This window comes from Paramormyrops kingsleyae, chromosome 1 (assembly GCF_048594095.1).
Source record: "Paramormyrops kingsleyae isolate MSU_618 chromosome 1, PKINGS_0.4, whole genome shotgun sequence".
Classification (NCBI taxonomy): Eukaryota; Metazoa; Chordata; class Actinopteri; order Osteoglossiformes; family Mormyridae; genus Paramormyrops; species Paramormyrops kingsleyae.
In genome coordinates this window covers 72,309,982-72,332,927 of record NC_132797.1, presented here as the reverse complement: position 1 = coordinate 72,332,927, position 22,946 = coordinate 72,309,982, and the positions used below count along the sequence as shown (strand labels likewise).

The 22,946-nt window shown below is 47.3% G+C and overlaps 1 protein-coding gene across 2 annotated transcripts; it reads left to right on the top strand.

The window, feature by feature from the left end:
* The first annotated feature begins 1,568 nt into the window (after positions 1-1,568).
* On the top strand, positions 1,569-21,068 carry LOC111852169 (cholecystokinin receptor-like). Of its 2 annotated transcripts, XM_023827877.2 has the most exons (6): positions 1,569-1,732; positions 1,855-2,026; positions 6,310-6,558; positions 13,136-13,397; positions 14,639-14,766; positions 15,798-21,068. In XM_023827877.2, exons 2-6 carry the CDS (start codon positions 1,858-1,860, stop codon positions 16,328-16,330), a joined length of 1,341 nt encoding a protein of 446 aa, XP_023683645.2. In that variant the 5' UTR covers positions 1,569-1,732; positions 1,855-1,857; the 3' UTR covers positions 16,331-21,068. The 2 variants fall into 2 exon arrangements, with proteins under 2 accessions (XP_023683645.2, XP_023683556.2); XM_023827788.2 differs by having other exon boundaries at positions 1,569-2,026.
* The last annotated feature ends 1,878 nt before the right edge of the window (positions 21,069-22,946 follow it).

Sequence of the window (22,946 nt, the reverse complement as noted above, 5' to 3'; positions counted from 1 at the left end):
AAACCTTGGGAGGGACCAGACTCAAAGGGGGAGCCCATCCTCCAGTGGCCGGCAGGGAGACACATCTAATATGATTATCGCATCTAATATGATGCAGGGTACGAGTGTCATGATCTGATCTGGCCTGCCCTGTCCTATTCCTGTGAGGGCCAGCAGGTGGCGCTCCTTCCCCTAGTTAGTTAGTCAGGTATATTAATACCTCCTCATCCTGTGTACCCCAGTCCGGTCATTATCCCCTGTTTGTGCTGTCTGTTTCCTGTACTGTATTTGCTTGTATCCCAAATAAAGTTGCCCGCCGGGGGTGAAGTGCGAAGTGCTGGGTCACGTCTTCCTGTCCTCACCCGCCGACATAACGGGTCGATCTTCGGAAACAGGAATGAGCCGCCCTGATCTAGACAATCTTAGCCCCTCACCCGCAAACGGAAATACCACGATATACCCGAAATACCAAATATACCACAGTATGTATTGCCGTAATACCTCCCAAGCCTAGCCAGCATCCCCCACCTCTCGGTTCTCCCTCATCCGCCTAAAATATGCCTAAGGTGGGATGTCTGCAAATCAATGCAACTGTAGCGGACTTGATATTGTGGCGGCCGGTGCTTCGTGGCGCAGGGAATCTGATATTTAATTAACTGAATATTGACAAGTTAATTAGCAGAAGGGCAGCATCCCTCTTACCCCCTACAGCGGTCCTGAGGTAACTGATTAAACATAAATTATATAATTGGATTATATAATTTCACTTGACTACTACAGTTGAACATAACTAGCACAATTAGACTAAATCTTATGGCAAACCCAACTTAGCAAATCATGTTAGTAACACACAATAGATTAAATGACAAAATATATCAAGCAAGAATAATGTTTTTCTAACTAAAGCTGTCATACCTGAAAATCGACAAGCTAATTAACAAAAGGCCAATGTCTCTCTCTCACCCACGGAAAAGGGAAACGAACGAAACTTCTTACTACTTGGATTAATGCCAAAACAATTAAGTAAAGTTAAAATTAAATTAACATATTTTGCTTACAAAAAGAAGAGTTTAACTTGAGCGAGCACATTTCCCACTTCAGTGGTCCCGAGGTGGCAAGATGCCAGACCCTGCGCCCCCAAAATGAACGTTCTCATCATCAGACGTGGCCATACAGTGGTAAACATGTAGTCATCATTTAACGTACAATAAACATATCATTAACCTGACAAAAATTCCAAAACTTAGTGAAGTTAAAAAAACTTCCTATTTAGTTTAACTACACAACCAGAAGCCGTTTCTGTAAGATTTCCGCAGCATCCTGTACCGTTACAGAGCCATGCATATAGGGCTACATCGTACATCATGTTCATATATCGCATTATGTACGTTACATCGGCTGCTACACGGCCATTGCATGTTTGTCATACTAAATCGCGGTGGTATGACTGAAGGCGCGCACTTTTTAATCCGAGACAGAGCGGCCATGGGGTGGCGCTATATACCAGCTTGGCTGGGATTTCTGCCTTGGGTCCGTATTTAGACACACTGGAACACCCCTCTAAGCTGCTCCGATCCTCGCCCACCCATAAATAAAGCCGCCTTGTCACCCCTCCTCAATCTGCACCTTTCTGTATAGGACGAGGGCAGGACAGCATTGCTGCTGCTGTCAGTTTACTGGTACATGCTTGGACAAACTGGGACTTCACACTGTTGCTCTTTTTATTATGGGATATACATAAATTGCTTCACCTGTAAGTGAAACCTGTTTTACTATCATGAAAAGTAAGTTTTAGCCATTGCGGTTCGGTCTGGAAGAAAAGACTTCACTCTGAACCGGTGCAACCGGCTTCTTCATTAATTTGTTCCGATAAAGGCGATGGATTTGCAGAAGTTGGGCGAAGCGTCCTCGGCATTGCTGGGCTGCGTGGCGGTGCAGAGGAACTCATCGGGAAACGGCACGGAAAACGGGACCGCGGACGCCGCTGATGCCGCCAACTGTGGAAATGCGTCCGCTATTGTACGGCTGCAGCCAGGGAGACAAAGGGGTGAGATGAAATGTTTCTATGTAAGATGCCTTTATGATTGTTGTACTACTGCGTCTTTCTGTAGGCTATCTAACATACACGCTCGTTGTTTAAGGTTAATTATCACATAAGCTCAGCTCGTAAGATCACAATACTGGGTTTATTATAGTGGAACATACTCAAGTAGGTATGATTGAGATAACATCCATCCATCCATCACCCTGTGAGTAATTTTTATGGTTCGCTGCCATGAACACTCCACTAAGGCAAGTTGCATTGCGCTTCCCACTTTCATTTGTGTTCCAGTCCCTTCCAGTTAATTGACCTGTATCGCACTGACAGTTTCAAACCCATTTCATCATGATGATTGAAGGAGATTCTAATGGGCCGCGTGAAAAATGTCCTTCATTTGCAGTCTGACGCCTAACGATTTGGTGAAAAAACACGTAATTAAATCGACATGATGAAGATAAGCTCTCCGAAGATCGTTAGGGGAGTGACGTGTCCACAAAGTCGGGGGTATCAGTTCTCAAAGGACGGTGCTTTTAAACCTTAAACGACGCGCATCCCAATCCTTTCCTACCATAGCCTTATGCTATTTTCCCTCGAACTGTCTCAGTGGCGACTTAATGATAATTTCTCCAAAAGGACTGCCGTTTTTGTAGCTACGAAAGAACTTAAGTCTATTGGTCGTTCCGACTTTCATCGCAATGAGCACTTATGGTGATGAATATAATCAGATAAATGGGAGCATTTCACCAGAAGAGATTATTATCAAAGAGCAACTGGTGAAATTCATCCTATTTTGTTGTACATATTTGTACAGGACTCTCTTCAAAGGGTATGCCTGGATTGTGTGAAATACATTACAGAAGCCATCTTTCTCTTCCAGGAAAACAATATATACCATCCAGGTCTTGCTATGCGGGTGCTGTTGCTTTTAAATGTTCATGCAGTGGTGAAAGTTATTGGCCATTCTGTGGACGTTTCTGTAAAGAAAAGCCAGACCAACGGAAACTTAAACGATTTTTGCCTTCGGAAGATGCTGAGTTTGAAGATGCTCACCCCCTAAAATTGAATTTTCTGGGAATACCTGGATGCAGTCTACATCATTCCCTCATTCCATATTTTACTCACAGAGAACTGAGACAATAAATATGTATGGGTACTCCAGCAGAACATGTACAATAATCAATGTGGTATCACCACAAATAAGCAAAATTTCTATAGAAACGTTTTAACCAAATACAACCAGCGAATTTTCTTTTTTTTTTGCGTGTGTAGAGATCCTGCAGTCGATGCTCTCAGCCATTGTGTGATGAACCCCCCCCGATGCCGACCCTGGTTCTCTGTATATCCACCCCACATCCACCTGTTTATCACCAGTTGATAAACAGACCGCCCTGCTCTTCTGGATCCCTTAGGTCATAGGTCAAGGGATCGTGTGCAAAGTGGTGTCCCTTTAGTGACAGACATCAGTAAAGGAGGGTGGGTGTGGGATGAGAGGACGACGTCCAGCATTATGAACCACCTGTTTTCTGTGGGGCTGATTGGAGGGAGACACTCAAGCGGAGTCATTTATCAGCTGAGGGTAATGATCACCATCATGGGATTAGCATAGAGATTTGCAGTCATACCTTCCCAATGGATAATCTTTGATTTATTTAGTCAGCAACAATATCAAGAGTGAGGATCATTGGTTATTAAAATCCAAACCCTTATTATTCATCCAGAGATTTAGTTTCAGCTTTATTTTTGCATTATTTCCCATGACTATATACAAACACAAAACTATGTAAGTTCCTTTCATCTATACTCTAAAAACAAACTTAGAAAACACCATAAAATGGTGAAACCATCTTGGTTTGTGTACAGGCTTGTTTGAAGCTTCCTTTGAGATGTGAGACATGAGCCCTAATTGGTCTGAAGGAAGCCAAACCAACAGCAATGAGAATTTCTGTACTTAGAGAAATACAAGGAACTTCTCTAATGAGGTCACGGTGTGGATGCTGAATAAACGAATACATCTAAAAGAATTCGTCTGGGATTTTTTTCTCATTTAGGTCAGCAAGTTTGAAGTTAGACTCTTTTTCCATCATTTCTGGCCTTTTTAGTTGGTTGCGCCATTCGACCCCAGTTGGGACTCTTCTTTCACTAGAGGCCTTGTAATCACTAAGCTGTTAAATGTGTAAAACACGCCTGCAGACAATCCACCTCAAGAAAAGAGTGGATCGCAGTTCGGTTCCAGCCTTAAAGAAGATACAGTGAATCACACAGCCTGTTATCCCAGACCAGGACGGTAGCTTCGAGTTCAGTAGCCCCTCACTTCTTCAAAATAAAATAAAATAATTTTTTCATCCTCGAGGTGCCACATTTCAGCTTAAGAACAAAGTAATTTCACACTATCTGGTGGTACAACACCCACCAGCGAGCCCTGTTTGTTTTGTAATACCTGGAAGCACACAGTCGCTAAGCACAGGGGTGACCAAAGCCTTTCTGCCTTCTTCAGGATTGGCTGGTCCTTCAGTGCTACCCTCTTGGCTACCATATAGACAGTGACTGAAGAATGGAGACAGCGGTTGTTTGCCAGTAGAGAGAGAAATGAGAAGATACCACATGAAGGAAACAGGGTCGACAGCATAAGACCTTTGATTATGGAGTGTAAACTTTTAAACTCCCCTCACTGTAGAATATCTATGAGTACTGCCATGCAGAAAATCAACCTTGAGGTATGAACAGCTACAAAAAAGTGAAATAATTCTAGATCCAGTCCAAGTATATAACTGCACAACTCATAAAATTGTGATTAGTAATGCAGCTTCTAATTGGCCTTTTTTCATAGATATGGATTCATGAACGGATGATTTTGTTACTCGATGAATCAATGAACAGGAATTTGATAAGACCTGCAATAGGGACTAAAAGATTAAATTTCCAGCTTCACTTGGTTCCCACTCCAGACAATTAGCCTTCTGAAAGATGAGGCTTTGCAGGGCACAAAATTCTCAAAGGATATTCAAAACAATTAGATGGAAAATCAGTGCACATTACATCCTAATCAAAAGCAAAATTGTTTTAGTACATAGTCAGTCATATTTCATGTTGTCTTTGATTATCATGAATGCAGTTCTGATTGCCCACATTGTAATGAATTTATCCATTTCGCTAACAGCCTGTGTACTTTGCTTTGGTGTCAGAACTTGATGTATGTTGTTTTCAGGCTGAAAGTCAAAGCATCACCTAATGTATTATATCAGTCCTGGATGACTAAACTTCATTGTTCATCCCGGTTTTTCACTCTATGAATCTTAAAGTAAACGATGTGAAATCGTGCTGAGTTTCCATTAACCACCAACAGATGGACGCAGCACTGATCGATTGTAAGAATCCTTTGTCAGCAAGAACAACTCGATACACCACATTATTGATTCGCTTCTGAAGGAATGTGGATTGAATTAAACACTGAACTCATCAGCTTCCCCTTCCATTCGCGTTAGGCCTTTTAAAGCTCATTTGGAGGTTGAACGTTGTGTTGATTGCTTAAGCAGTTAACCCAGGAACATATGAGTCATTCAGTGAACATTTAGGGGCCTTTAGTATGTAACATAAACTCTAATAGTTAAAGAAAATGTTCTGGTGTTACTGTCTGATATGAGCATTTTTTTTAAATATTTATAGTGATAATGGACTTGATGTTCATTGAACTTGTTTGCAGATGTACAACTGTGTTGTAGGGACAAAATAGTAGCCAGGAATGGAGAAAAGTCCATTTTTTTCAGGTGGGGTTAATACTTCTGTTGAGATGGATGTTAATTATATGTTAATACGATGAATGTATAATGTAGCTCCTATGCATGACTGTCTTTTTTGTGTTTGACATTTTCATGTGTGCAGCGAACTCATGATTATTTTAGAGAAAGATTTAAAATCCTTTGTGTTGAATCTGGCCGCCTGAAGTTCAGTCAAATTACTTTTCTTTGTAAGATCAAGAAAAATACCGAATAGCAAGTGGATTGATTTACTGAAATAATGTAATATTAAGACTCTGGAGGAACGTATAGTGTTAGTGATATTAATTTAATAAATCAAAGCAAAATCAAAGAGCTGCTATTCTTTTTAGGTGTGCTGTGGCGGTCTTATCCACATGACTTAGAGGTGATATTGAACCACAAAAGACGGTCATGAAAACGTATCATGATGCGGAGAATTTTTTCATTTAGGGTTAAAAGTGCGTAAACATTCCTCCCTCTTCTTCTCCATCCACCTCTCTCTGTCCTGCCCCCCGCCCCTTCGCTCTCTCTCAGAGATGGACTCTGTGCGAATTCTGCTCTACACGCTCATCTTCCTCCTGGGCGTCTTCGGAAACCTCCTCATCATCATGGTGCTGATCATGAACAAGCACATGCGCACAGTGACCAACTCCTTCCTGCTGTCGCTGGCGGTCAGCGACCTGATGATGGCGATTTTCTGCATGCCCTTCACGCTCATCCCTAACTTGCTGGAGGACTTCATCTTTGGGGCGGCTATGTGCAAGATCGTCGCTTACCTTATGGGTAAGATGCCCCCCCTGACCAGTACTGGCAGAGTGTTCCACTGGGTGGTTTAGTCCCAGGTGTGGCTGACGCTCTAAGAGATGATTTTATCTGCACCGTGAGACGATTTTATACGGCCCTTGGCAAGTTTTTTTAATCATCATTAATCAATCGATTGAATGTTTTCTGTAGAAAATTAAAATCAATGTAACATCATTCTGCTAATCAGCAGTGGTAAAATATGCCAGCAGAGTGAATTTCAGTACTGCACAACCCCCCCCCCCCCCCCCCAACCCCAGTTCACAAATTTCCCCGTCATTACCCGTCATAAATATTTTTTCTCTTGCGGCTAAAAAATTCATCTGGAGTGGTCCGCTTATGCTGAAGACCCCCTAGCGAGTGACCAGTGGGTTTTGGAGTGTAAGACCTCTGCTCTCTAAGCCTTATGTCATCCAGGACTCAGTAATATCCAAATATAGATTGATTATGATAAGCTGTTCAAGATAACAGAACGAATCAGCCGGATTCCTGTATTAATGACGACCAAAACATTACCTCCCCACAAACCATGTTCTTTCTCCATTTCTGTTTTTCTTATTTCGACCTGAGTAGCACAGGAGTTAGGAAGTGCAGGAGATGCCTGCAGATTCTTGCCCATCACCTCAGGATTTCTTGGCTGCCTCTTTAGCATTTTACGGTAAACTCTCGTGCTAATTGTTGTTGGGAACAGGATTCCAAGGACATGATCCATCATACTGAAGTATCTGAATTTGAATCGATACAAGCAACAAGTGTTTAGAAAAGTTGTGTAGCAGTTTCATGGCCTATAAGCACCAGAAAGCTAATCTGGTATCTCTTTCTTGAACTGAATTGTATTTGACGTCAGCAAATTGCTCCTGGGAATTAACTAGGGAGGAAACACCTGGTACCTCATTTAGATTCCCTCTGTTTTCACCATAGACTCAAGGATCAAGTATCATTTATTATCAGCTTCAGATATAAGATGTGTGAAGTCATGCACTGAGCTGTAGTACCGTCCTTGTTGGTTGTAGTGCAAGTGAGACGTAATACATATACTGTAATATAAATACCAAGGCATATAAACATAATATTGACGTGACATTTTAAGACCTGGACAAGACATTTTAAGACAGTGACAAAGAGATACAGGTCACCACCTAATTCGTAGGGGAAGATTGTGCAAATTGGTATAGAAGTCTGGCATGGAAGCAGACTGCAACAAATAAATAGATAAATAAACAGATAAATAAATAGAGTTTGAAGAAAATATGATGAAGCACAATCGTTTGTGTGCTGTTTAAACAGATGAACTATTTATAGATATATAAATCATACCACATCCTCGGAACAGAGAATGCAGGGATCCGCACAGTTCCAAAAGGCTCACAATTTTCTCTCAGAAATATGTTAAACAGTGTGAGATAATCTCAAGTAGAACTTAACAAACAGAATTGTTTTATCATCCTGGAAATACATGGACTCTAATAATTTAAAAGGCTTTTCCTGAGAGAGAACCAACATCACTCTCTTCAGTTTGATCCGAAGGCCCTTTGATCAAAGTTTTACAAAAAAATATTCAGAAATGGATGACAAGTATAGTTTAGCATGTTCGGTGAATGACTCACATAGAAAAAAATACAATGTCAGAGTAGAAAGAAATGTTAAAACAGGCTCATGCATTCTCGAAGCCTGGGCATTTCAGAGCTTATCAGCTTCTTATAATGACTCTTCCAGCTTCCTTGAATTTAAAAATTAAAGGGCATCTATGAGAAGTCTGGAAGAAAGTCATTAAGGAAAGAAAAAAAGGAACAGAATGGACTTCTGATGACTCTCAGAGTCAAGAGGAATGAATGACATGCAGAGGAACATTAACGTGGTCAGAGGCCCCTGGCTTTTTGAGTTGTCAACAGGTGGGGGGTGGGGGGATTTGGTGACAATAAAAGTTGTCAATGCGGAGATTTGAGGGTTGTTTCACGCCCCTGGGCTTTAGCCCGGGTATAAGCCCATGCATTAAAGCACCCCTCCCCCCCAACTACCAGGGAACGTTTCGAGAACTTTAGCTATCATTATGTGAAGATCTTCTCAAAGCTGGAGGGAATGTTTGTACTACAACTGTAATGGATTATTATTTCCACGTCACATTTTAACAAAGCTTCTGTCAATGTTTGCATGGTAACATTATTACTTGAATGTCCTTTTAACACGATGTTGAAAAGGGCAGATGCTGCTCGAACCCATGACCTTTAAGGCGCAAGAGTTACCCACTACTCTAACATGCCCTTCTTTTGGGTTTGTGTTATTAGTCTAAGTTGTAGTAGTAGTTATAGTAGCGGGATAACGTTCCGGGAACATCAGAAAAACCGTACACTTTGAATGTTTCCATACCTTAATCATAACGTTCGCTAAACGTTCATAGAACGAAAAATTATTAGCTTGGCCTGTTCACATGTGCTATTTATCCATAGAGGGTCTGGCAGTCAGATGATTCGTTACATTAATGGTTTGTTTTGGGTGAGGAGGGGGATTGTGAGGCAAGGGTTAATTTCTATAGACTGAGTTCTGAGCAGGGGAGTCAATGTCCTCGATGTTGTGGTGGGCGAATCAAACAGCATAACTCATGAAGACTGAAGACGACTTGAAGTTAAACTCTCTTACCACGATTAGTGTTTCAGCTAATTTGCTCAGTTTGCAGTATGAAATATATTTACTGATCGCTGTTCAAATGTATAATTGAATCTCCGGGCCCACAATAAACATTCCTACCAACCATGCAAGGGCAGGAATAATTGGAAAAAATGAGTCCCATTTGAAGGCTCAGAATGAGCCACTCAGTTGTAAGAATGCAATTAGCAGAACAATAATAATGGACAAAAAAAGACAACAGCTGGTTCATGAATGACACACACCCTCTTCACGCTGCTCTCGTTGTTCTGTAAAAATTTGGGATTGCTGTAATTATGGTGAATTTGTTTAATATGCTGCGAGTCATTGGCGCAATTAGTGTTGAACATGCACCTACTGCTCTGTAGAGGTGAGAGCCTGATGGAGTGATGCATGGTTGCTTCGAAGTTTGGTTGGATGCCAGGCATTCCTGAAACCTACAAGCTGAGTCAACACCACTAAATCACTTTAATTTTAATCAAACTCTGTGATGGGTACAGGTTTGTGAGATCCTTAGAGGTGCTGGTAAGGTCAACCACGATGGTACTTTAGTAATATTAATTATTGTAATATTGAGGAAAACAAGGTCACAAATGGACTTAGTGTCATATCCCGCTCCGTACGATCCCGATGTGTGCCACGCCCCCCTCATTACCTCGTGTTCAGCCCTGATGGTTCTCACCTGTTGCCTGTTCCGTTTACCTAGTCCTGTGTATATTAGTCCGCGTCTCCCCATGTCTGCCAGATCCGGCATTGTATTGTCATGTACTGTGCTTCGTCTGTCCGTCAGCCTCAGAATAAACCCCGTTTGCCCGTCAGTCCTGGCTTGTTCTCGTTTGCTTCCCGGCTCGCCGGTCCCCGAACGTGACAGAATGCCGGATCTCTGTAGCAACACGACGCGGGAGACCGAGCACCACCGGCTCGGTCTCCTGCAAGACTTCGTGTATTGGCGCTCCCAACCGCAAGTACTGGAGGATCCTGTAGCCCTGGAGCTGGCCACCCGGGGCGCGGACCTCCTCACAGAAGAGCGCCCGCCTGGACAGCAGTACCCGCTCGAGCGGGCACGCAAACTCATGCGCCGTCTGAGTGAGCGGCTCACGCGGCGGAGAGACGAACGCGTCGCCCGGAGCCTGGACGACGTGTTCGCGGTGGCTCCGCTTTCTGCTACAAGCGGCAAGAAGCGGCGGAAATACAGAGACAGAGTGCAGCAGGAGGAGGCTCCGTCTCTCTTCCTGGGGGCTTGCACTCTGCTCCCCGCCTGGGAGTTAGCCAGGGAGCATGAGGGCTCACAGCTGCCCTGGGATGACTTCGCCGCTACCCGCCTGCTCGGCGTCCCGGGTGAGCTGCCGCCACCGCGGGAGGCGTATCCGTACCGGCCGGAACGCCTGCACGGCAAAGGGATCAGCCCGGTGAGAGACGCCATTCCCCGGGTCTCTAGAGCCGGTCTGCCCGCGGCTGCGCTGCCGGCTGCAGCTGTCGCCGCTCTGCCCGCGGCACCGCCTGTCCTGCCTGTCCTGCCTGTCCTGCCTGACCCGCCTGTCTCGCCTGTCCTGCCGGACCCGCCTGTCCCATCTGACCCGCCTGTCCTGCCTGCGTTGCCTGCAGTCCCGGTGGCTGGTCGCGTGGAGGCTGCGCCCGCCGAGGCGCCCCCTGCTGGCCGCGTGCTGGTGGCGCCCGCCGAGGCGCCCCCTGCTGGCCGCGTGCTGGTGGCGCCCGCCGAGGCGCCCCCTGCTGGCCGCGTGCTGGCGGCGCCCACCGAGGCGCCCCCTGCTGGCCGCGGGGTGGCGACGCCCGCCAAGACGCCCCCTGCTGACCACGGGATGGCGGCGCCCGTCCTGCCGGCATTGGAACTGCCTGTCTCGCCTGTCCTGCCGGCACCTGAACTGCCTGTCCTGCCGGCACCTGAACTGCCTGTCCTGCCGGCACCTGAACTGCCTGTCCTGCCGGCACCTGAACTGCCTGTCCAGCCGGCACCTGAACTGCCCGTCTTGCCTGTCCTGCCGGCGCCTACACTGCCTGAGGCGGCCGCGGTTGCGCCCCCTGTTGGCCACGTGCTGGCGGCGCCCGCCGAGGCGCCCCCTGTTGGCCGCGTGCTGGTGGCGCCCGCCGAGGCGCCTGCAGTGGCCCCTGCTCTGCCTGCAGCGCCCCCTGCTGGTCGCGTGCTGGCGGCGCCCGCCGAGGCGCCCCCTGCTGACCGTACGCCCGCTGCGGCACTTCCTGCTGGTCGCGTGCTGGTGGCGCCCGCTGAGGCGCCCCCTGCTGACCGTATGCCCGAGGAGCCTACAGCGGTCCCTGCTCTGCCTGCAGCACCCCCTGCGGGTCACGTACCTGACTTGCCCGTCTCGCCTGTCCTGTCCGGCCAGCCCTGCTCGCCTGTCCAGCCGGCCCAGCCCTGCTCGCCTGTCCAGCCGGCTCCGCCCGCGGCCCCGCCTGAGGCCGCCGCTCCGGCTGCCCCGCCGGAGGCCGCCGCTCCGGCTGCCCCGCCTGAGGCCGCCGCTCCGGCTGCCCCGCCTGAGGCCGCCGCTCTGCCCGCGGCCCCGCCTGAGGCCGCCGCTCCGGCTGCCCCGCCTGCGGCCACGCCAACGGCTCTGACGGTCCCGCCTGCGGCCACGCCCGCGGCTCTGACTGCCCTGCCTGTTGCCTCTGTGAAGGCCTTGACTCCCTCACCCTTACCCCGGCAAAGCCGACGCCCCTTAGGACCCCGCCTGTCAGTGTCCCGAAAGGGACGGGGCCATAGGCGTGGGGCCCGGTTCCCGCCCGCCCTGCCCCCTGGCTCGCCCTCGCTCGCCTTGGCTGGGGCTCCGGGGCCGCCTGCGGGTCCTCCGGCTCGGGGTCGGCGGTCGCCGTCGGGTCCTCCCCTGGATCCTCGGTGCCGGTCCTCGGTCCCTCCTCCGGCTCCATGTCGGTCGCCTCCGGGCCCCCCTGCTCCGGCTGTGCGTCGGACGGCGCCTTCGCCGGCTCCGGCTGCGCCTCCGCCTGCCGCGGCTTCCCCCTCCTGCCCGCCTTCACTGGGGTTCCCTCCTGCTCCCTCCGTGTCCCCTCTGTCACTCCCTCGTCCCGTTCCCTTGGCCCCTGGGTGGTCCCCTCCTGCTCCCTCCTCCCTCTCCCCTGCGGCCCCTCCGGCTGCTGCCTGTCGCCCGCCTGGGCTCCCTCGTGCTCCCCTTGTTCCTCCTCCCTTTCCGTTGGTCCCGCCTGTCTCTGCTCCTCGTCCCTCTCTGTCTCCTCCGTTCACTCCTGGCCCTTTTGTTCCGCCTGTCTCTCCTTCTGTGTCTCCCTTCCTGGTTTGTCTGTCCGCCTTCCCTGTTCTGTGTCGCCTCTTGTCTTTCGTCTCGTCCCTGTTCTTGTTCTGTGTCTCCGTTCTGTTCCCTGGTTTTGGTTGATGTTCTGTTTTGTTTTCCTGGTCCTGTTTTCCCGGTTCGTCTCGTCCGTCGCCTCTCCTCTGGCGCGCCCGGTGTGCGCGCCTTTGGGGGGGGGTTCTGTCATATCCCGCTCCGTACGATCCCGATGTGTGCCACGCCCCCCTCATTACCTCGTGTTCAGCCCTGATGGTTCTCACCTGTTGCCTGTTCCGTTTACCTAGTCCTGTGTATATTAGTCCGCGTCTCCCCATGTCTGCCAGATCCGGCATTGTATTGTCATGTACTGTGCTTCGTCTGTCCGTCAGCCTCAGAATTAACCCCGTTTGCCCGTCAGTCCTGGCTTGTTCTCGTTTGCTTCCCGGCTCGCCGGTCCCCGAACGTGACACTTAGTAACTATCTTCTTTGGGATAGATCAATCGGTATTGGTTTATAAATGGCTGAACATGGGACAGTTCTTCAGATATCCAGTCTGCAAATGTTTCAACAAAGACGTATTGTTGTACGTTAGATTTTCTTGGGCCATTTCTCTCAGTTCTTACCACCTGCCACATTTGCAGGAATATCAGTGAGCATCTCCACATTCAGCCTAGTCGCCATAGCGATCGAGAGGTACAGCGCCATCTGCAACCCGCTGAAGTCTCGGGCGTGGCAGACCCGCTCGCACGCCTACCGCGTCATCGCAGCGACCTGGATCCTCTCCCTGGTCATTATGGCTCCGTACCCCATCTTCAGTGGCCTGGTGACCTTCAGCAAGGCCAACATGACCACAGGACACATGTGTCGTCTGAGTTGGCCGTGGAGTCAGGTGGAGCAGTCATGGTGAGTCTCCAGGCCCATGTGACACCGATGAACCAATGACGCTTCTTAGATTAGACGCACAGAACTTATGTAGCCTTTAAGAACACTGAGCTGATTTGGGAGACCACTCCAGGTTGTTTATGCACCCTGGGAAAAAAGCTTATCACCACTCATAAAAAACAGCATCTGACAAGTGTGCTTACTTCATTAGTCACCTGGCAGAGCCCAGGGAGATGGGCACAGGGAGAAGAATGCCCCAGACAGAGTGGGGTGGGGGTGGTAATGTGGCTTCACATTTGTTTGGTGGTAATTGCAGTGTCCTGCAGGCTGCAGGGAAGTGGGATGTGATTAACAGCCTGCCTTGAACAGACACACAGACAGGGCCCAGATTTACAGGGTCTGGAAGATGTTTCAGTGAGGTTTCAGATCTCTTTCCTTCTCAAAATCTGATCCAACTCCGGATACTCCTTCCCCATAGACTTTATGTAAAGATTTCAGTTACACATATTTGGACAAAGTGATCATAGTTTGTAGAAAGAGTGCAGGGACAGAAAAGCTTGGAAATAGCAACAAATGTTCATATTTAGCTATTTTTCTCCTTTTCTTCGAATGTGAAGACATGGTGGCTTGCAAATTCTCTGGCTGTCAATCAAAATTAGCTATTGCAATAGATAATGGAAAAAGAGAATGTTTAACACTGAGTGTCTTGGTACAATTACGTATAAAGAGATCTTCCGTATCTTCCGTTTCTTCTTCCTATTTTCACTGGTAGCTTTTATTCATTAATGGGTCTGTAGTTTGTCGCTGAAACAGATAATAGAAAAGCCTGTACCTGAGCCCTACTTTTAAACTGCATCCAGACAATCAATTAATAAAAAACGGGACAAGAGGTATTTTAGCAAAACATTTTATGGGCTGTTAAAATGGACTGAAAAAACACAGCAAGTCCTTATTTAGACAGTCAGCAGTTATGTTGTGTTCTGTTGGTCTCACATTTACAGTACATAGTAGCCCAAGATCCAGTTAGTCTGATGTTTCACATTTGCTAAAAGTACCATAACCAACTCACGACGTGTTCAACAGAAATAAAACATCAGTGATGGCCCGAACTGGCGTGTTGAAGCCTCAAATGACAGGCTGTCACTTCATAAAGCTTTCCTATGATTGATTTTGGCAGTACTGACAGCCCAATTGAGCGGCTGGATTCTGTTGTCAGGTCTATGCGTTCAGTTGAACACTGACATTCTGTGTCTTCATTTCAGGTACATCTTGCTCCTGTTCATCCTCTTCTTCATCCCCGGAGTGGTGATGATCGTTGCTTATGGACTCATATCCAGAGAACTGTATCGGGGCATACAGTCAGAGCTGGAGCACAAGAAGGAGTTCACTGGTAGGGTTTGCCATAGGGTGGATCTCTATATGCGTATTTGACAGTACCTGTGTTCTCCGGTACCCGTTTTATGTCATCTTCCATTGCCGAAAACTAGTTCCAATACTGAGAACAGAAGTACAGAGGACGGTTACAAATCCCTGGATGTTGGTCTTGCTGCTCCCTAAATATCACGGATACATCGGTTGTATCCTCGCCAGACAAGACTAATCTCATGATTTATTTCACCTCAAGTTTGTTCTTGGAAGGAAAGTTAGCAAGACTGGTTTTGCCAAGACCACAAGTACATTTTTTACGTTCTAAGTATTGGGATTCACCCATTAGTTCTTTAATGTGCCGAGGAAGTGCCTTCATGAATAAGCTATGTCAGTTTCCTTCTTAAGTCTTGCATGCATCCACCCTTGATCTCAGGATAGGATAGTATTCTCTGGGAACCCTCTGGACAGGATGATAGATCCTGATGATCGTTTTCGACCCTCTACTTCAGTGATGAGCGACAACGTCAGGGTGTGGAAAAGAAACACAATCGGTGACATGCAGGAGTCGTGTGATTTGGAGGCCAAGGTGGTGCATGTTGCCTGCAAAGTTCTGCTCTTATTGAGGTGCTAAGAGCCGCGTTCTCTCTGTGAGCTTAGGTGGAGGGGGCGTGTCCGGCAGTGGTGGGTGGGCTCGTGCCGGATGTCCACAGCTCCTCCACGTGCCTTTATCCTTTTTCTATCAGCTGCACCTGGTGGCTTTTGATTTATGATAAATGGCTGTTGAGGCGGCATGAGGTCTCTAAAGAGGACCTCACGCACTAATAGGGTAGCAAGCTGGTGGACTCTCTAAATTCCTCTGAATTATTGAGTTTCCAAATAGCCTCCATTTAGTGAATAACTGGTGTATTTCAGGAGTCTATTTTAGGGAACTCATGCTTGCCGTCATTCCCTTACCGAGAATTGTTGCTATCTGGCTTCTGTCGGACAGGATGAGGACAGCCCGGATTCACAGGAGGTTAATGAGATCTTCTTCCCCGTTTTCTGTCCCCGCAGGCCAGAAGAACGGCCTGAATGTGGTGGTGTCGTCCGGCAGCGACGAAGGCGACGGCTGCTACCTGCAGGTGTCCAAGCGGTCCAGCACCATGGAGATGTCGGCGCTGGCCCCGGCAGCCGGCGGCAGGGTGGAGAGGCCCCGCAGCAACACCTCGGAGGCCCGGCTGACGGCGAAGAAGCGCGTGATCCGCATGCTCATCGTCATCGTGGCCATGTTCTTCGTGTGCTGGATGCCGCTCTACTCGGTGAACACCTGGAAGGCGTTCGACCTACAGTCGGCGCACCGCGCTCTGTCGGGGGCGCCCATCTCCTTCATCCACCTTCTGTCCTACACGTCGGCCTGCGTCAACCCCGTCATCTACTGCTTCATGAACAAACGCTTCCGCAAGGCCCTACTGGCCACCTTCGCCACCTGCTGCCGCCCATGCCGTCGCAGGGGCCGGCCCGTACCGCCCGACGATGACATCACCGCCATCGGCACCTCGCTCTCCAAATTCAGCTATACCACTGTCAGCACCGTGGGGCCGCCCTGATGGGTAGACGCCTCACATGAAAGTGGGAGCCGTACAGCAGCGACGGCACCTTATTATTTATTTATCTTATTTATTTATTCATCTCCCACACACTCACTCTTTCACTGACCAACAAACACAGGCAGTTCATGATTACACTCCCATGTACTTGATTTTGTTTTGCTTGGTTGGGGCGTCCCTAAGGAATGTGGTAGCTATAGCCTGCGCCTGGGGCTGAGGTAAGCAAATCGCCGTGGTGACTAATGAGCGGGGACACCCCTCTGTCTTCCTGACACCGCTTTGATTATTGACTTTGTCATCACGTGGTAGAAGGTATCAAGCAGGTGGCTGGGGAACTACAGCAGGGCAGACGTGTGACTTACATACGATGTTCTTATCACAGAGGAAAATTGCTTGATAGGTTTCATCAGTGGGCTACATAAATTCCACCAGGGGAAAAGTCAACACCGGCACTAACCCAGAGTGCCAGGGGTTTGCTTTGTGTGCATCATAAGATGTAAGAGCTATGGAAGAAACCTCATATGGCTATGGGTGATGGTTCTGGGTCACACCACTGGGTCAAGTTTTGTGGTGACCTAGAACCATCGCCTATTGGTTTCTTCCATAGCTGTGGTTCTTACCCCGTGTTCAGTTATATTGGCGTGAGGGCCCCTTTTGTGTGATTGCTCTGTAGATCCATCCATTAATCCATCCATTCTAACCGTTTATCTTGGTCAGGGTCACTGGGAAGACCCAGGCTGGCCATGGGTACTCTCTAAAACTCCATCATGAGGTAACACGTATAGACATCATTACCACTGCTCTGCTTTTACAGCCGGATACCCTAAAATATGCCAAAATAATGGCCCCTTAAGTGTACATTAAGGCATTTTTTTGGGCTAACGAGTTTCACAGTTTGGAGGGAAGACAGTGGACCAAAACGAAAAGGGAGCAGCCAGGGAACAGAGGCTGTTGATTGGCTTAGAGAGGGATGATAGAGACGGGGCTTTTGAGATGAGGCTTGTTCTGCGAGATGGGTCTGTCTGCGGTGGCGGAAGATGTAGGGGCATAGCCTGTGGCAGGAGGCGTGTCTTATAAATCATGTCAATAATATAAGTTGAACCAATTACATATTTATGTAGCTTATTTATTAACCTATCTAATCTACATATTTTTTCTGTTACGTTTGATTCTATTAGATACATTCTAACTGGTTAAAGCCAAATACATTTATCATTACATTTTTTCCCAGTTAATGTATTGATTGAGAGTGCAGACTTCCCAATTTGTAGTGTGACATTACTATAAAGTGGGCGTGCCTTGTTGTAGGCCTTACTTCTGTTGACAGTACTGTCCTGTGGGCGTGTCTTGTAGTGTGACATTACTATAAAGTGGGTGTGCCTTGTTGTAGGCCTTACTTGTGTTGACAGTACTGTCCTGTGGGCATGTCTTGTAGTGTGACATCACTATAAAGTGGGCGTGCCTTGTTGTAGGCCTTACTTGTGTTGACAGTACTGTCGTGTGGGCGTGTCTTGTAGTGTGACATCACTATAAAGTGGGCGTGCCGCCTTGTTGTAGGCCTTACTTGTGTTGACAGTACTGTCGTGTGGGCGTGTCTTGTAGTGTGACATCACTATAAAGTGGGCGTGGCTTGTAGGCGTTACTTGTGCTGGGTGTTTCTAGTCTTTTGGGCTGCAGCTGGACATCATTGGGGTTCTGCTGCCAGTTTGTTACAGTATTTGAAGAGTCGCCCAAGTGTTGCCTCATTTTGCCTGATGTAATATGAGGCACAGAGCCTCCGTAGCTTCATGCCTCCTATTACTGGATCTTCTGGTTCTGGAGCATCAGTGTACAGTGGATTCAGATTTATTACATAAGACCCGCAGAGACTGAATAAATTATCGATAGATTTATGACATATGATGCTCACTGCAAGTGCCATGATGGCTCAGAGGGTAGTACACCAGCAGCACTGGGGATTAGGGTCCCACCTCTGGCGAGTGTGTGGAATTCGCAAGATCTCTATATGCTGTGTGAGTTTCCTCACATAGTCCATGGATAATCGGTGTCTCTAAATTGACTGTAGTGTATGTTGCTGCATGCATGTGCCCTGTGATGGACTGGCATCCCATCCAGGGTGTCCCCTGCCCCGTGCCCTGTGATGGACTTGCATCCCATCCAGGGTGTCCCCTGCCCCGTGCCCTGTGATGGACTGGCATCCCATCCAGGGTGTCCCCTGCCCCGTGCCCTGTGATGGACTGGCATCCCATCCAGGGTGTACCCCTGCCCCGTGCCCTGTGATGGACTGGCATCCCATCCAGGGTGTACCCCTGCCCCGTGCCCTGTGATGGACTGGCATCCCATCCAGGGTGTACCCCTGCCCCGTGCCCTGTGATGGACTGGCATCCCATCCTGGGTGTACCCCTGCCCCGTGCCCTGTGATGGACTGGCATCCCATCCAGGGTGTACCCCTGCCCCGTGCCCTGTGATGGACTGGCATCCCATCCAGGGTGTCCCCCCAGCCTTGTCTCGTATCCTGCCTAGAACAGCCTCCAGGTCCCCCTGCAACCCTGACCAGAATATGCAATTTGAAGATGGATGGACAATCACAGCATTTTATCTGAAGGAAACAGCACATCGGAGCAGGCTTTTCATCACGAAGAGAGCCAAACTATTCTCTGAAATGTGCTCAAATTTTTCATAGCATCACTTACCAGAAAGTTCCTTAATAGACGGCCACATGCTCAGTGGTGCCCATGGACAGATGGTGAAGGATGCTACCATGACGTCGCTCCTTATGTGTCACTTCTAGGAAACATCTGTTGTCCGTTTCATCTTTTAATTCATGGTATAATGTCAGAGTGACCGCAGTGCTTTTTAACTGTAAACTACATGCAGACTGGCAGCGCATCGTGGCGTGTGAGACTATCACCTGTGACTCACCAGCCATGGTCTCCATTCATGAAGATTCTTCCTTACGCTTTGGGTGAGTTTATATGATGTACAAAGCCCGGATTCCTACATGCCTGCAGCCTGTTTTTCATGACAGTCTTGCTCCTCACTGCAGATTTATGTGTCTTGGATTCAGAGGCCATATAACAGCCTCCAAGGTGTTTGGATAATCATCAGCAAAGACTTAATGTCGCCAATGAAGTCTGTGCTCCCAGTGAACTGGCTATCTGTCAGCTCCAGCATATAAAACCGCATTTTCCCCTAGAAATACGTGTCGCGTCACCTTTCAGAGTATATTTCAGAGCAAGGTCTGACGGTGACACACATACCTGTACAGACAGTCACTGTGTGGTCTCAGTCTCATTTTGAAAACCCAGTAATGTTGGTGAGTTTTCAAGTAAGGCAGATGTGCCCCTAAAGACCTCAGAATGTCTTATTCCTAGTGAAATGCGCAGTCTGTGCTGCTTTATTTTAAGCAATTTCCAAAAGTCTGTTAACCTCAGAACAGAACAGGCAGATCTTTGTTACATTACTTCAAATCAATGGTCAGTCTCATTAATCTCTAATGTTTGTTCTTGTGCTGGTGTTTGGTTGGGGATTCAGGCAGTCACATATATTATTTATTCATACTTAATGTTATTATATCTAAGAAGAAAGTAAATCAATGATCATTAAAGTAAAAAGATTACAGAAAGCTGTTTTACAGTCATTGCTCTCTTCCCAGTCCCCCATAAATGCATCACTTTTAGCAACAGCAAAATAAGCACTGAATCTGGCAGAAGCTTTGAAATTTACCAATTCTATCTGTGGATGTTTCTGTGGCAGCTAATGGTGATCATTTGCTAACTCACAATGGTTTGTGTCGCCTGTGAGTGGAAACATGGCATGACTGGACTGCGAGAGGAAGGTATCCGAGGACTTTGAGTTACCGAGGTACCAGGCTGGCCTGAGATGATCTCCCAGCCTCCATGGTCTGAACTGACTTATCTGACACTTTTATCTAAAGCGGTTTACAGTATTCAGACCCATGTTGGTCGCACAATGCTGCATGTGTTCGGATACAGCAGATGCCAGGAGGTTGTTTTGGGGGGAATCTCCTCTCTGTCAGTTTGGAGGGGGGGGTCAGACATGATTGCCACTGCTGCTTGTGCCTCCATATCTGATATTCTTTCATGTTAGTACCGCAGTCCTTTGTTAGATCTGTTATCTCTTCCCTGTGCCTTGTCGTTTATAGATCATTTGTGGTTTTGTGCTTTTGATGTTGGTTATTGTGTGTACCGTAATGTTATACCTACTCTTATTACACCCCCTGGTTCAATGATATTTGTCAAGCTACCAGAAACACGAGACGCGCTGAATTACCCGGCCTCCCCACCCCCGCAGTAAAATAATGGTCCAGGCTGGTTCAACATACGTGTGTCGTGTCTTGCGATGTAAGCTGGGGGGTATTTCTTTATATAATAACATTTGTATGTTACACTGAAGTAAACTGCCGTGTCAAATCATCTGTGTATTCACAGTACCTATATGTGTGTGACAGACGGAAAGAGACACAGAGGAGTGGAATATAATACAGGCATGCGGTTTGCCAAAAAGCCGTATAAAAGTAGGATCATTTATGTACACAGTGTCTCTGTTAGAAGGAAAGTGTATAATTTTGTCTTCTGTAATATGTACTGTCAGCGGTTATTACCAAAAACATACCTGAACAGTGTAAACAACTGAAGAAGCTGACCTGTTATTCGCTACACTGCCTTGTCCGCTGTTGTAGGATCAGAATTTAATAAATATTTCTGTCTCTCATGTAGCTTTTCATTTTTTTTCCGAAATCAAGAATGATCTTTCCTTTTCCTAAACATGGCCATGAAGCGTATCTTTAATGGTTTCGATTTGGATGCTCTTTGGTTTCCGTGATGGACTGACGTCCAATTCAGCCTTGTGCTGCCTGGGATTGACTGGGATAGGGAAAGGATAAGTGGTTATAAGGTGGATGGATGGATGGATTTATGTGTTCTGGGTCAGAAAGTGTACATAACAAGCCCAAAATACCATTTATCATTGCTATGGAATATATTCTGCTATAGTAATTGTATAATAAGGAGCCCTGAAGGAGTCACAAAGTTTTTCATTAATTTTATACATACAAACACTAAGCTGTGCTCACAATTTAGATTAATGTGGCCAAAAAACAACAAATTGAGCTCACAGAATCCCTAAAATGTGCACACAATCATTTTTTTTTTTATGATCTCAGTTTGCTATCTCAGGCCCTCGAATTGATTAAGTTGTCCTCATGTTTTAGTCATTCGTGCCGGCAAACCCAGAAGCTGGAGCCTTGGGACTAAGGTCAAGCCAACCACTGGCATCCCAGGGTGCAAATACTATGGCATTACAGTAGCAAATATCTTGGTTCAAATCTTTGTGGTACGCCATAATACACAGATCAGCCATAACATTAAAACCGCCTGCCTAACTTTGATTAGCAGCAGATCCTTTATGTCCTGTAAGTTGAGAGGGAGCTTCCATGGACTTGTTTCTCTTGCACATCCCACAGATGCTTGATTGCATTGAAATCTCGGGAATCTGGGAGGCAAGTCAACACCTTGAACTCTTTTTTGTTCCTCAGACCATTCTTGGACATTTTTTGCAGTGAGGCAGGGTGCATTATCCTGCTGAAAGAGGCCACTAATATCGGGGAATACTGTTGCCATGAAGCTGGCAACCTCGTCTACATCAGTGCTTAGGTAATAACATCCATATGAATGCCTGGACTTAAGGATCTCCAGCAGAACATTACCCAGAGCATCACACAGACTCCGCCGGCTTGCCTTCTTCCTATAGTGCATCCTGGTGCCATCTCTTCCACGGGTAAATGAAGCAGAAAACGTGACTCATCAGACCAGGCCACCTTCTTCCATTGCTTCATGGTCCAGTCCTGACACCCACGTGCCCATTGTAGGTGCTTTCGGTGGTGGACAGGAGTCAGCATGGGTCCTCTGACTGGTCTGCGGCTACCCAGCCCCATACACAGCGAGCTGCGATGCACTGTGTCCTCTGACACCATTCTGTCATAACCAGATTAACTTTTTCAGCAATTTGTGTTACAGTAGCTCTCCTGTGGGATCGGACCAGACAGGGTAATTTTCACACCCCCAGTGCATCAATGAGCCTTGGCCACCCATGACCCCATCGCCGGTTCACTGGTTAGCTTTCCTGGGCTGTTCTTGGTAGGTACTGACCAGTGCATACTGGGAACACCCCACAAGACCTGCTGTTTTGGAGATGGTCTAACCCAGTCGTCTGGCCATCACAATTTGGCCCTCGTCAAAGTCGCTCAGATCCTTACACATTTTTTCTGCTTCCAAAGCATCAGCTTCCAGAGTTGACTGCTCACTTGCCTTAATTTATCCAGGCACCCTGACAGCTGCCATTGTAATGAGAAAATCAATGTTATTCACGTCGCCTGTCAGTGGTTCTAATATTAGGGCTGATCGGTGCTTAACAAGATATACAACAAGATAAACAGGGAAGCCCTGGTTTAGTATTTATTATTTTTTTTAACAGTTAGTCTGCTTGTATATTTATTTCTGTTGACTCAAAAGATTTACCTGATTCTAATTCTGTATTAGTCAATAACTTCCATAATAATATAGCAATAATAATAATGACTAATAACGATTAAATA

What these genes read in the sequence shown, in the direction of transcription:
- LOC111852169 (XM_023827877.2), top strand. Translation starts at nt 1,858, where the DNA reads ATGGATTTGCAGAAGTTGGGCGAAGCGTCCTCGGCATTGCTGGGCTGC. An exon ending in GCAGCCAGGGAGACAAAGGG is followed by an intron (nt 2,027 to 6,309) that starts GTGAGATGAAAT and finishes GCTCTCTCTCAG; the next exon opens with AGATGGACTCTGTGCGAATT. An exon ending in GCACAAGAAGGAGTTCACTG is followed by an intron (nt 14,767 to 15,797) that starts GTAGGGTTTGCC and finishes CTGTCCCCGCAG; the next exon opens with GCCAGAAGAACGGCCTGAAT.